General features: G+C 39.9%; 2 protein-coding genes across 7 annotated transcripts; one reads left to right on the top strand and one right to left on the bottom strand.

The window, feature by feature from the left end:
- On the bottom strand, positions 1 to 6106 carry ralaa (v-ral simian leukemia viral oncogene homolog Aa (ras related)). 6 transcript variants are annotated; one of them, XM_041066198.1, is made up of 5 exons: positions 5972 to 6106; positions 4103 to 4341; positions 3790 to 3998; positions 3408 to 3582; positions 1 to 3300 (listed from the first exon to the last, which is right to left on the bottom strand). In XM_041066198.1, exons 2-5 carry the CDS (start codon positions 4214 to 4216, stop codon positions 3178 to 3180), a joined length of 621 nt encoding a protein of 206 aa, XP_040922132.1. In that variant the 5' UTR covers positions 4217 to 4341; positions 5972 to 6106; the 3' UTR covers positions 1 to 3177. The 6 variants fall into 6 exon arrangements, with proteins under 6 accessions (XP_040922132.1, XP_040922131.1, XP_040922136.1 ...); XM_041066197.1 differs by having other exon boundaries at positions 5950 to 6094; XM_041066202.1 differs by having other exon boundaries at positions 4103 to 4236; positions 5972 to 6090.
- On the top strand, positions 6072 to 11967 carry zgc:111976 (uncharacterized protein LOC553663 homolog). Its single transcript, XM_041066196.1, has 18 exons — positions 6072 to 6191; positions 6390 to 6441; positions 6659 to 6750; positions 7817 to 7892; positions 7978 to 8032; positions 8211 to 8337; positions 8416 to 8444; positions 8568 to 8639; positions 8728 to 8802; positions 9122 to 9198; positions 9284 to 9343; positions 9520 to 9640; positions 9824 to 9882; positions 9997 to 10118; positions 10252 to 10450; positions 10582 to 10668; positions 10816 to 10918; positions 11187 to 11967. The coding sequence occupies exons 3-18, from the start codon at positions 6661 to 6663 to the stop codon at positions 11542 to 11544; spliced, it is 1710 nt and encodes a 569-aa protein (XP_040922130.1). The 5' UTR covers positions 6072 to 6191; positions 6390 to 6441; positions 6659 to 6660; the 3' UTR covers positions 11545 to 11967.
- Positions 11968 to 12120: the final 153 nt, after the last annotated feature.

Raw genomic sequence — 12120 nt, forward strand, 5'->3', positions numbered from 1 at the left:
TGTTATTAGTAATATCCACTTTATTTGCCATTTCCAAATAACTCACAAAAAAATGAATTGAAATGTAAGCTTCACCTCTTGCATTCACAAACAAATAGGCTACATTAGTGGTTATGTTTAAAATAAGTAAACATGAAGGAAACATTTAACTGATGGCATACATACAACCATCCAATCAAAGACATAGATACCTTTTTTTCTTATTATTCCAAGGGTATTTATATAAAAGGCAAAACAAGTTATTTGAATACCCAGTAGGACAATTTGCTCCTAGCTTTCACACAAACATCTGCTTTAGTATCCAGTTGAAAATATGTGGGCCATCAAGCATATTAAATTGTTCATGAAGACAGAGAAAAATAATTTTTATGAATTATGTTAACATCTGAAAAAGCACTGAAACAAGTATGACAACACTGATGTGTTAAGCCAATGTTCGAGTAAGCAAGCACTATGGTGGTCACTTATAGAAGTATAGAAGCTTCTGCAGTCATCAACAATGTTGACACACAGCACTTAATTAATGTAATGGCCATAAGCTAAGTTATGCAATAACTATGATTATTACACTGTCAGTTTTTGTGCCTGTGTTGTTGGGGTGTTTCAATCATGGTATGGTGTACTGGAGGTTAGCCCTTAGGATTTATTAAACCAAACAGCTTTCTGAACATTCTGATGCCATGGGTTCCTAATATTTAGCTTGCCTCACAACCTCTCACATATCCAGTCTCACCCTCCCATTTTTAAACTCCAAAACTCTCTACTGTGTGCTTTTCAGTAAATATGAAATCCCACAGACATTCCAATGCATTGCTCTCTTTTTGATTAACACAATTAACACAATGAAATGTACAACAAAGCATGTAATCAAAACCAAAAATTCTTTAGTGTTCGTCTGGTAACACTGTTACACCAGTGTTACGCTTCACAAGTCCAGGACGATGTTGGATTTTCTAAGCTGTGGTCGGATCTTTTAACAGCATTCAGCTTCAAGTGCTTCTACTGCACTCTGGCTTATTAAAAGTAGTTTGCAGACACTGACAATGTTTTGAACTTTGTCCAAGTTTCTCATCTCGTTTGCAATTACGACAATAATTTTTGCATAGGCTCCAGTGTTGGGCATCATGTTGCTGTTGCACACACTCACGTTTACTCTTACGTTAATGACCTACACTGGATCAGAGTGAGACGTGGCAAAAACCTCTGGATGGTTGTCGGACTTTAATAAAATATTGAAAAAAATAAGTTATTTTAAAATAAGTTAGAAGTTTTCTGGAGTTAAAAAGAGTGGCTCAGTCATGACAATCGAGTAGCAGATTTCATGGGTGTGTTTTAGTCTGTGCAATTTAGTTGTTAGTCATGTACTACATTCTCATTTTGCCAATTTGTAAGCTGCATTTATCTTCACTTGCTTGTGAAATTATTCACCTACATAAGCAAGACGAAGGGAAAATAATAGGTATTTCATTAAGATGTCACTACAGCATCATATCACAGGGCAGGCTTGCACAAAATGTAACAGATAAAGAAGACTGTCAGTGACCTCTAAACTCTGCACATTGTTGGCAGCCTAAGATTACAGGCAAACAGGATGAGCATGTGGGGATTATTCACATTCACAATGGACAGAGAGGCAACAGTGATGCACTGTGCATGAATTACTAAAGCCCTCGTAACCTTGCACTTCTTTCCCAAGCCGTTTAGAATGAAATCCCTTCACTTCCCCTCACACCCCTTCAACCTTTGCCCCCATCTGTTTTACAAAGATAATTTCTGCACAAACACTGTGGTGCTAACTTCTGATGCTCACTATAGTAAGTTATCATTCACTTCAATTACAAAGCGGGCACTTGTTTGTACTAGCTAGCGTATTTCTTTGGTGACTGAGAGCAACTTTTTTTGGACAAGAACCACTTTACTTCTCTCAAGCCTGCATTGATTTCTGAAATTTTATATCTTAAAATTATTCTATCCATTAATTTCTTCCCACTTCAGTCCCAATTTTAAGAAATACATAAAAAAAGAGGGGAATTAAATATCTAAGCCAGGAAAAGCAAAACTGGCAAAAGAAATCTTTACATGTCTGGAAGCAATTTATTTTATCAAGATTATTTTATCAAGACAGCATGTAAAGGATGTAGTGTTATGGAATCACCTTTTATCAGAGCACCAGGGATTCCGTCATCGCAAAAACAAAGGCAATGAAAGTCATTAGCCAAGTGAGGTAAAACTTCTGAAATGTTAGAATTGAAAAAAGTTCAAGTGTTGTAAAATCCCTCACAGATTTAAGGGTTGTGATTAATGTTGTTTGTGCATTTGAGAAGACTCAACAAAGTGAGTGGAAGGGGAAAGAAAATGGAAATGTTAGTGCGCTCATCTTACACTGGTTGATATGATAGGAGGAAAACAAAAAGAAAATGTTTCACTTTACAGATAAAAATAAGTGCTGATAACCATACCACATAGTAAAATTGAGGAGTAAAACAACAAACAGGAATGGCATCAAATTTCAAATCTGGCTTGATTAACGCAATGATCTTTCAATTAAAATGCTGCCGAGATTCACCAGTGCAATGTACTTTTGTGGCACTTGATGAATACTGGGTTGACACTACACTGCTGAGTCTGTTAACTTACATTTCCTACCAAAGACGGTGGACTAATTATATGAAGTGGGGCTTTCCAGTTTTGAACTCCAGTTGTATTTTCCCCATTTAAACCTTGGCTCTGACACTTTCATTTTCTCTTTTCTTTTGAATTTGCACCGCACAGTTGTCTGAATATATTATACACATCAAACTTTACAATGAAAGGTTTTGTAACATTTCAGGGCTTAGCCTCTTGTCAAGCTTAGGCCTAAATTAAAACACCATCCACTTATTACAGTCTGTAATGTGGTCAGAGTAAGAGAGAGAGAGAGAGAGAGAGAGAGAGAGAGAGAGAGAGAGAGAGAGAGAGAGAAAGAGAGAGAGAGAGTACATAAGTTATTTGGAGTGTCAGCACATAAAAAGTTAGAGCTATAAATGGTGTATGGTGTGCCACCTTACTACTCCCTGACACATGGTCAGATGTCCTGTTAGCCAGGAACAGAAAGTCATGGTCAGGTACGGGCACAAAATAAATGCAAAAGTCTGAGAAATGTATATGTACAAGCAGCTATCCTGCTCTCTTTTACCACTATAAAATACAGCATCTCTCTCTAATTCTCTTGGCCAAACTTTTACTTTTCTTCTTCCCGTTCTTCTCTTTGCTGTCCTCCATTTTCCTTGCGCGGATCTCTCTCATCAGGTCAAAGAACACCTGTTTAAAAAAAAGAAAGCAATGACAAAAGGGGCTCACATTTTGCTGCTATATATGAACTAAGTTTACTCAACTTTAACCAAGTTGAGGCCCATCTTCAGACTAACCTTGTCAACATTGGCACGGGTTTTGGCAGAAGTCTCCACATAGCACACACCCCACTGTTCGGCACGTGCCTTCGCCTCGTCTGCGCTAACCTGCCGTCGGTCGTCCAAGTCTGACTTGTTACCAACCAAGAGAAAGGGCACATTCTCGTCCTCCTTCACTCGCAGAATCTGCTCTCTGCAAAACAGGGAAAGCCGTTCAGCCATGAATTCTGTGAACAAAGACTACTGACTTGTAGCGTTGTGTCTATTACAGATCAGAAAGTAAAAATTACACGTCTTTGATGAGGTAGCATTTTAGTGTAGAAAAATATCTAACAGTAAATGTGATTAAATTCCGATGGATGAGAAAGCATTACATTAAAATAAAAGCATGCTACTGTACCTGAAGTCTACTGTTGCTGCAAATGATTCCAGTTCTGTGATAGAAAATACACAGAGGAAACCCTCGCCACTGCGGAAGTAGTTATCCCGGATGGCTGCATAGTCCTCTTGTCCAGCTGTGTCAAGGATGTCAATCTGTACCTCCTCTCCGTCCAACACCACTTTCTTTCTGTAACTGTCTGCTTTGGTCGGCTCATAGTCTTCAACAAACTAGGAGGGGGAAAAAGAGACTTGTTATAACAACAAGATACCTTTTCCACCTCAAAACCAACCTTGTGAATTACAACTTGACAACTGCGGTGTAAGTGGCTCACCTCATCATACATGAACTGGAGAGTGAGGGCCGATTTCCCCACTCCTCCACTGCCCACCATAATCACTTTGTGAAGAGCTAGAGAGTTCTGCCCCTTTGGCTTAGCAGCTGCCATGGCTCTGTGTACCCAGAGATCTGAGTGTGAAAGGGAGAAAGTTCAAGGTGGAGGGAAGGATTGTGAAACGAGGAAGGTAAAATCAGTCTGGACTGAAGCTGCAACAAAGGACTGAATGATGATTCCTGGGGAGACAGAAAAGGAAAAGAGAGAAAACAATTTTAAGATGTTTCATCATCACTACTGGGGCTTTGCATTCCATTTCTGTAGTTTGACTGCATAGCTATCATTGTGTCTCAGGAATAAATCCCACTACAATAAAAAGTTTAACTACTAGAAACAGCCATTACTCTATAAATATGGGGCAGGGGATAATTCTCTGTACCTAGTTAAGACTACAGCAAATGCAGAAGGATAATGACCACTGGCACCAGACTGATGCTCTAGAAACTGCTTTGAATGAGCATGAAATTTTAAGAGAAAAAAGGTCTGCCAGTGCAGCCAACTTTCACACACTGGACATTTGGCACTACAAATAAATTTGCAATCTGTGGTAAAGTACTGCTTGTGGCATCCTTTGAGAAAACTTAACAAGACCGATGACACACAGATACGCGATTGGAAATACTGTGAAAACCATTTAGCAAAGAAATAAAATGTTTCTTAAAGCTCCTGGGTAACATCTGGCAGGATTTTCCAAACTCTGACAGGTGTGTATAAAATCTGACACATGCCACAGCAATTTAGTGATCAGCTTTCCCATACAGGCCGTCCAGGAAGGCTATGAGAGTGCGCTAATGCCCTTTTGCTACCACAGGCCAACACAGACTTCTGGTGATCAGGGATAAATATGGGAATGCAGCCAGTAGGTCATTATACAAATTAACAAAAATGTCTACGCACTCAAAGTCAATATTACGATTTAGTACCGGAGGCAATGTCCTTTTAACTTAACCATTTAAACCCCCATAAAAATATATCATATAACAAATGATTTTAAGGAAATATTATGTTGTCACCCTTATCTATTCACATGTACCATTATAAGTAACGTAAAGTGAGTGAAAAGGGAGTTCTCTGGATGGACATCTGTTGTCAGTTTTTATGTTTTCAGGCCCGAAAGAAACGTTTATCATGAAACAATTTCTAAACAAAGCTACGCGATCAAGATGGCAACATCAGTAACAGATATTTAGCTTACAGTTATGACCACAACATTGGGTGTAATGTCATCATACCCACTTTACAAACCTGTCAGCGGATCATTGTTTGGCAACTAACGCTAATAACACAGACATGTCAAAAATACAATCTACACCCTTGCTGAGAAGGTGACGATTTTACCGTATTGTTACAACAACAAAAATGTCAAATAACAATACATAATACTCTAACAATCATGTTAACTTATTAGCAAGTTAGCTGCTGACATCTCAGGTTGACTACAGTAGGCGATGTGGCTAACAAGCTAACTAACCTGCCAATCGGGTTTAACTGATCGTTACCTAACCGTTGATTAACATCTGGGGAAGTTCAGAACGAAGACAGCGGCTCAGATGACACATAAAAGACAATTTCCTAAAACCAGATACTCAGCAACAGATGTTCGGTCGATGCCTTCAAAACTCACCAGCTCCCTCCTCGCTAGCCAGCTAGGGTGGTCACACAGGCAAAAGGCTAGCAACCGATAACAAGCAGCTAATCACAACTAAATGATGCAGCGTGAAAAGAAACCAAACACGACCAGCAGCGACCAGTACAACAACCGCCTTTGTGTGCACAACAGCACCTACCGGTAAATTAAACAGTGTTCACCTTGGCACAGCGTATGACGAGGGCTGAATTACGGTGGCAAAATGAAAAGACTCAGCTAGCTACTTGTTAGCTCATGGCTAGCTCCGTAGCTAACTCCAGAGGCTTGGCTGGTAGCTGTTAGCAGCAGACTGACTGCGCGTCCTGTGGGCTTGGCTCCGTCTGACAACGCCCGCCCGCCGGGGACAACCAGAAAACACTCACTTTTACTTTTTGTCTGAAGGTAACTTTAATTTTCGTATCTATAAAAATGTGTTGCCTGCATTTCCTAAACGCAGCACCATTTTTGACTTACGTTTGGTTGTTTGCGTGGTTGAATATTACACAAAACACTTAACAGTTTAAAGTGGCGGTGGATTGTACATGCCAGATAATTGATTAATTGGCTAATCCGGATTTAAATGTTGTCACGTTTGTTCAGGAAGAGACCCTTTGTTCAGTCAGCAAGAGTGAAACAGACTTTCACAAGCCAGGTAATGTTTGATCAATAGTTTTACCACAAAATGAGCATCCCTGCAAACCAAATCCAAGCACACAAGTGGATGTTAATTTTTAATTCAAGAACTGAAAAGATACTTTTCAGTTTGGGATACTTTAAAAGATCCCAAATTGAAAAAAAAAAATGCCTGTTACAGATATGAGGAAGTGGATAATGTAGTTTCATATTTTTGTCCTTTTTTTCTCCTTCAGAGATGAAAGCAAAGTCCATCATTTCTGACCTGCGCTTGAAGTTTGCAGAGAGGACTTGGAATGATACTTTTCAGCTTGTCCGACGATGCATGGTGAGACCATTCATTTCACTACCTCTGGTCTTCTTCTCATGTCTTTTCTTAGTTTCGACCCCACCAACTCTTCCTTTTTATGCAAATAATGGAGATCACCCAAAATTCCTGTTAACAGGGTTATTTGAGACTATTCCCTCAGTTGCTCTATGTGGGGAAAAGTGCTAATTACAGTTATTAGACTGATTACTGGAAGGCTTCTTTAATATGATGATGTGCTAAGAATCAGGAACTGATGTGGTAATGCTCAGAAAATGAGCTCATGTATCCTGGAACACACAGGTCTTTGTTGTTTGATCAGTATTCTGCGTTTTGACGGTTATCACATCTTTACTTGGGTTTGCTTTTTACCAACCATATGGCACAGTATGTGCAGTGAGCCTTTTGGAACAAAACAGAGTTTCTTTACTGTTTTTAGATATTTTAAATAGGCCTATATATGGCCTTGGCCTGACATGGCCTCCTGTTTGGCAAGACGTTTACTGTCAGTTGGTTCAGTTATTTGCTTTTGCAATATTTACACAGATGTAGATATATATCTTTTAGCTATAGATTTGTATGCTAAGGCTCTTGAGGAGAGGGGGTTAGTTTTCTTTAGATTTGTCATGGGTGGAGCAGCAGAGTAGATAATACTTTCGGATTAAGGCGAAGTGGAGCTTGGCAGTGGTCAGTCCTTGGAGTCTAGTAAAGAAACTTGATCACTTGGTGGTCTGAAGTGATGTGTGGTCCAAAGGGATAGGGCAGCTGGGGTTAGCCATACAGTTTCCTGCCAGCACTGATGCTAAAACATGCTCTTGTAGAACCAGTCTTCTAAGTGCTGAGGGCAATGCACAGAGTATTTGGACAGGCTCAGGTACATAAACATTACAGCCTCCCTGCTCTTAACCCATCCCAAAGTGCAAAGCACCAAAATGTCAACATTTCTCTTTGCCATGGTGTCATGCAGTTTGTGTGTTACATGGCGGGATGGGCCGACAGGACCAAAGTCTGTTTACATAAGGATGACATTGCCACACACTGGTCCATTGTTGTTGTTGTTTTCTCCCTTCCCTTTGTCCTCCAATAGGAGAAATCCAGAGATGAATCCAAACCCTGTGAGCCACTGGTTAGATCCCTGGAAAGGCTCCAGGAAGAGTTTAATGGTAAATTAACAGTATATTGATGGTTCTGTATGTATTTTAGTACATGAAATTCACTTTAGAGTAAGTCAAGCTCTGTATGTTTCAGTGTCCTCTATGAATACCCTGAGGTCTCGTCTGGAAATGATAGCCAAACAACAAGGGTAAAGAGCTGATTTATCAATACAGTACAATACAATTTATCTATCTTTATTTAGTTTTTAATTAACTAAATCCACTGTAGTGTCCTCATGATAAAGCAACAATTCTTCTGTCACCTGTCATTTTATTAATGAATTGTGGTGACACCTATTTTCTTTCATATTCACGTTTCCTATCTAGAATGGGCTTTCATATTACTGAGGCCACATGTTACCTCACAGCCGACTTATTCTACCTGGAGGTGGTGTTGTTGCCGTGTGGTGGGGTGGAGGAGGTAAAGGTGGCCCCACATGGAGGACCCCCTGTTGTAAGTGCTGTTCCCAACAAGCCATTCACAGCACTCCCCTTTACTGGCGTGTGTTAATAAAATGAAATTGCTTTTCAGTCCAGTGAGTCCCTTCTGCAGCTGCTGAGGTAAGAGGGAGAGCAATGGCAGATTTAGATTTCACTTGTAGCTAGCAGTGCTGTAGAGGTAACAGAAGAGATTTAAGTGATTACACATGATGATTGAACAGTTTTTTTTGGCTGTCCAAACAGGTTGAAGAACTTTGCTGACTTCTCCATGAAATTGGCAGACCTCTTCACCCAGTACAACATCCCTGGAGACAAGTACACATGCCTAAAGAACATTTTTATCTTGCATAATCTTGGGCCTCTTGAAGCCATATATCTATTTCCATATTCTCTTCACCCTCAGCGAAATCAAATTAAAACTTTTTACATCTCTACAACACCTCGGGAAAGACTTGCAGCAAATATCGCATTTGCCAAGGTGAGCACCACGAAACACAAATAAGTAAAAGCTTGTTTTGCAAGTTAGATCTAAGGCTATTAGTCGATCCAAACAGAATTAAGCGTCATTTATTTTGGTAATTCATTGTTCAGTCATTTTTCATGCAGAAAACTCCAAATATTCCCTTTTTAGGTTTTGTCTGTGACTGATATTCAGATGAAAATAGCAATTTATCACTTGGAAATAGTGATGATAATTTTTCATAAATTTAATGATTTATTAAGAGGATGATCAGCAGATTGGTAATTAAATAACTTTTAGATTCAAAGTGGAATCTGTACAATTTTTCTGCTTTCAGGATACCAAAGGACTGTGATACGCAAGTGGACATGATTAACAATGGCAGGATTGGGTGTCTAATAGCTGGAAAAGAAGGTACAAATGCAAAAAATTGGATACCGACACAAATATCCTTTAATTGTTTAGATTTTAAGATTTTAAGCCAAATTTTGCATTCTAGATTGCCCCTTGAGTATCCAGTTCTATATCACCCCGACTGATGAAAAGAAAGCAGATTCACGTAAGATGCCAAAACTCCTGCCAAACAAATGCAGACTTATCATGGTGGTAAACTCATTTACTAGTAGACCTGTTAATTTTCTGAATGCAGTGTTTGAATGCATGAGGCACATTCCTGTTAAGTATGTAAAAACTTTAAAAGGCCTTAACAAATGAAGATTTTCCTTGTTTTTGAAGAAATTACAAATATGGTAGCAGTTGTCCAGGCAGCCCAGGTGACTGTCGGTGTCAGTGATGTAACTCACAAGCTTCAGATGGCATCTGTGATCCCGCAGCCTCCACAGCTGGATCCCCATGGGTAACGTGTTATTGTTTAATCTCTCACTCGCCAGGATACTGTTCATTTTGCATCCCACAGTGAGCGTGAATGTCACTGCCCGTGCTATTAATATAGTGAAATTGTTTCCTGTGGCAGTTATCCTGTGTTCCTGCCGTTGAATGAGGTGCCAAATGAGACGCTTCCTGCCTGCTTTCTCCTCAGACTGCAGCCAGCTATACCAATGATGATGTCTTTTGTGAACAAGCTGAGCCAAATTACAGGTGTAATAACGTTTCCCAGGAAATACTGCAAAAATAAAACTCTATTTGAAGAAGTAGCTCTCAAGCATCATCCCATCACATGCTCTCCTGTTCTTCTTCTGTGATATTTCATAGATGTGACCATACCAGATGTTGACCTGCAGTGGGCACCCTTACCCAAGCTTCTGATGAGAGGTTCACTGAGTCCAAACAGCCATGGGGAGACATTAGATGAGCAGGATACTATTTTTACAGTGGTATGTATGTTTTCAGATCAACACACTGTTGTTAAGCTCAATAGAAAAGGTAATTGGGTTCAAGTTAAATTACATAACATAAAAGAGATCAGTACTTTTGTTTCATTTTTGTATTTATTTTTATTCTCTCCAGCCTCTTCCTGGTGGTGTGATGCACAGTTATATTTTCCCTGGAGCTGCATGGGAGGTGCCCTCACAGAGAGGGACTATCATGGACCGTATTCCCTTCACCCACCCTGCCCATGTCCCGGCTATACTGGACGTGCTGCGCCATCAGTGTGTCATTAACACACTGCTGAGGAATTGTATGACGTCTCAGTGTTCCAGTGCATGTAAGAGCAGTTTTACATCACAGAATCACAGGCAATATGGAGACGGTCATCCCTGCAAAGTGGACTGCAAACTTTTATTCATTTATTTGTTTCCAGTTATGTAATGCCTCATTGATGAATCTTGTTATCAGGTGACCTGCACTTTGAAGTCCTACCGGAGTCTGACAACAGCTTTTCTGTGACCTTCCATCCCCCTGACACCGACTCCCTTGCTGTTTGTGAGCATTTATCACTGAATAGTCTTACTAAAGTTAAAGTATCACAGTTGTTGTGAAAAAGCTTCAAAATCTGAAAATTGTAAACTATAATATGTGAAATTCTGGCTTTGAAGTGGCTATGATTTATTGGTGCATTTCTGTCCATAGTGCTGGTGAACATATCAGATTCTCATCAGATTACCTGCAGCTTGTTTGGAGCAGGAACATGTGATCCATCCATGGATGAATATATCTCCACTGTTCTGAGGAGGTATGTTTTCATGACATAACTGTCCCTTCTTGCTGTACAGTTTTAAGAGGGTGAATGCATGTAACTGACAACTCTGGGCCTTCCCTCTTAGTAGGATCCGTACTGCAGCAACAGTGATTTCAGTGTGATCTCTTGACAAGATCATTTGTTTTAAATGTTGTACATTAAACCAAATTTTGTTTAAAAAAATGCAGACAGTGTGTCACATTTGCTTTCTAGCCTTCATCTCTCTGATGCTGTGTGTTTTTGTTTTTTTTCTTTGACTCAGGTGCATATCCATTCCTGTGACCCTCAGGGCATTATACAGTAAACTCGAAGAAATCACCTCTGCCCCACTTTCTCCCGGCCGCCCGGCCACCACAGAGGCTGAAAATGACCACTCAGCTCCCTCGAGTACCGCTGTGACAGACGCTGACAGCACTTTGACCAAGTTGTCCCAAAGTGCAGCTGTGCCAGAGGACAGCTTCAGCGTATCTGGCTCAGCCTGCTATGCCATGTCTGTCGCCAATTCCGAGCTTCTTCCTGAAATAAATACAAGTCCTGTTGTCAACTCTTACCCAGCCACTCCTGTGGGCGTGTTTTCGCATTGGATGGGCTCTAATGGTCAACTGTCAGAGCTAACCTAAACCTGTTTGTGATGTCCTAAAGTGTTTTAAAAGGTGAGTTTGTTTTTTTTTTCCCAAATAATTAAATGTTTTCATAAAGCATTTGTTTTATTCATAGATCAAATCGGTATAACCAGGAAATGAATTTCTGTGTAACTGCATCAGTTTGAATGTTAGCGTGTGATCTCCTACAGAACACTGAAGTGTTTCTTATTATGCATTCCAGTGTGGCAGAGATTGCTGGCTGTAAAGGTTTGAGGTTTGGCATTTGACCTCTTTCAAACAGCCAAGGGCCCAGTAGATTGGTACCATGTGAGCCAATCAGACATTGTTAAAGTACATAATGACATTCTCGATGCCTTGTAATAATAAAGTAAGAGATCAACACAGTACAATAATAAGTAGCACTGTTCAATGCATAAATAACATTAATGATACAGGCTGATTTTGTGCATCAACTCTGTGGGTTTGATCAACATAAAAAGTCTAGGAATGTATTGTAGTTCTTAAGCACTCTCAGTCACTTAGTCATTTTTTCCTTTGAGAAAATAAAAGTTTTGCACAATAAAGAACTGACATTTGGTGTGAAAGTGTGGG

Source organism: Toxotes jaculatrix, chromosome 20 (genome assembly GCF_017976425.1).
Source record: "Toxotes jaculatrix isolate fToxJac2 chromosome 20, fToxJac2.pri, whole genome shotgun sequence".
Classification (NCBI taxonomy): domain Eukaryota; kingdom Metazoa; phylum Chordata; class Actinopteri; family Toxotidae; genus Toxotes; species Toxotes jaculatrix.

Coding starts and splice junctions, on each gene's coding strand:
- ralaa (XM_041066198.1), bottom strand. CDS start 4,216: ATGGCAGCTGCTAAGCCAAAGGGGCAGAACTCTCTAGCTCTTCACAAA. Junction 3,583..3,789: donor GCAGCAACAGTAGACTTCAG/GTACAGTAGCAT, acceptor CCTGTTTTGCAG/AGAGCAGATTCTGCGAGTGA. Junction 3,301..3,407: donor CCCGTGCCAATGTTGACAAG/GTTAGTCTGAAG, acceptor TTTTTTAAACAG/GTGTTCTTTGACCTGATGAG.
- zgc:111976 (XM_041066196.1), top strand. CDS start 6,661: ATGAAAGCAAAGTCCATCATTTCTGACCTGCGCTTGAAGTTTGCAGAG. Junction 9,641..9,823: donor CCACAGCTGGATCCCCATGG/GTAACGTGTTAT, acceptor CTTTCTCCTCAG/ACTGCAGCCAGCTATACCAA. Junction 9,883..9,996: donor CAAGCTGAGCCAAATTACAG/GTGTAATAACGT, acceptor GATATTTCATAG/ATGTGACCATACCAGATGTT.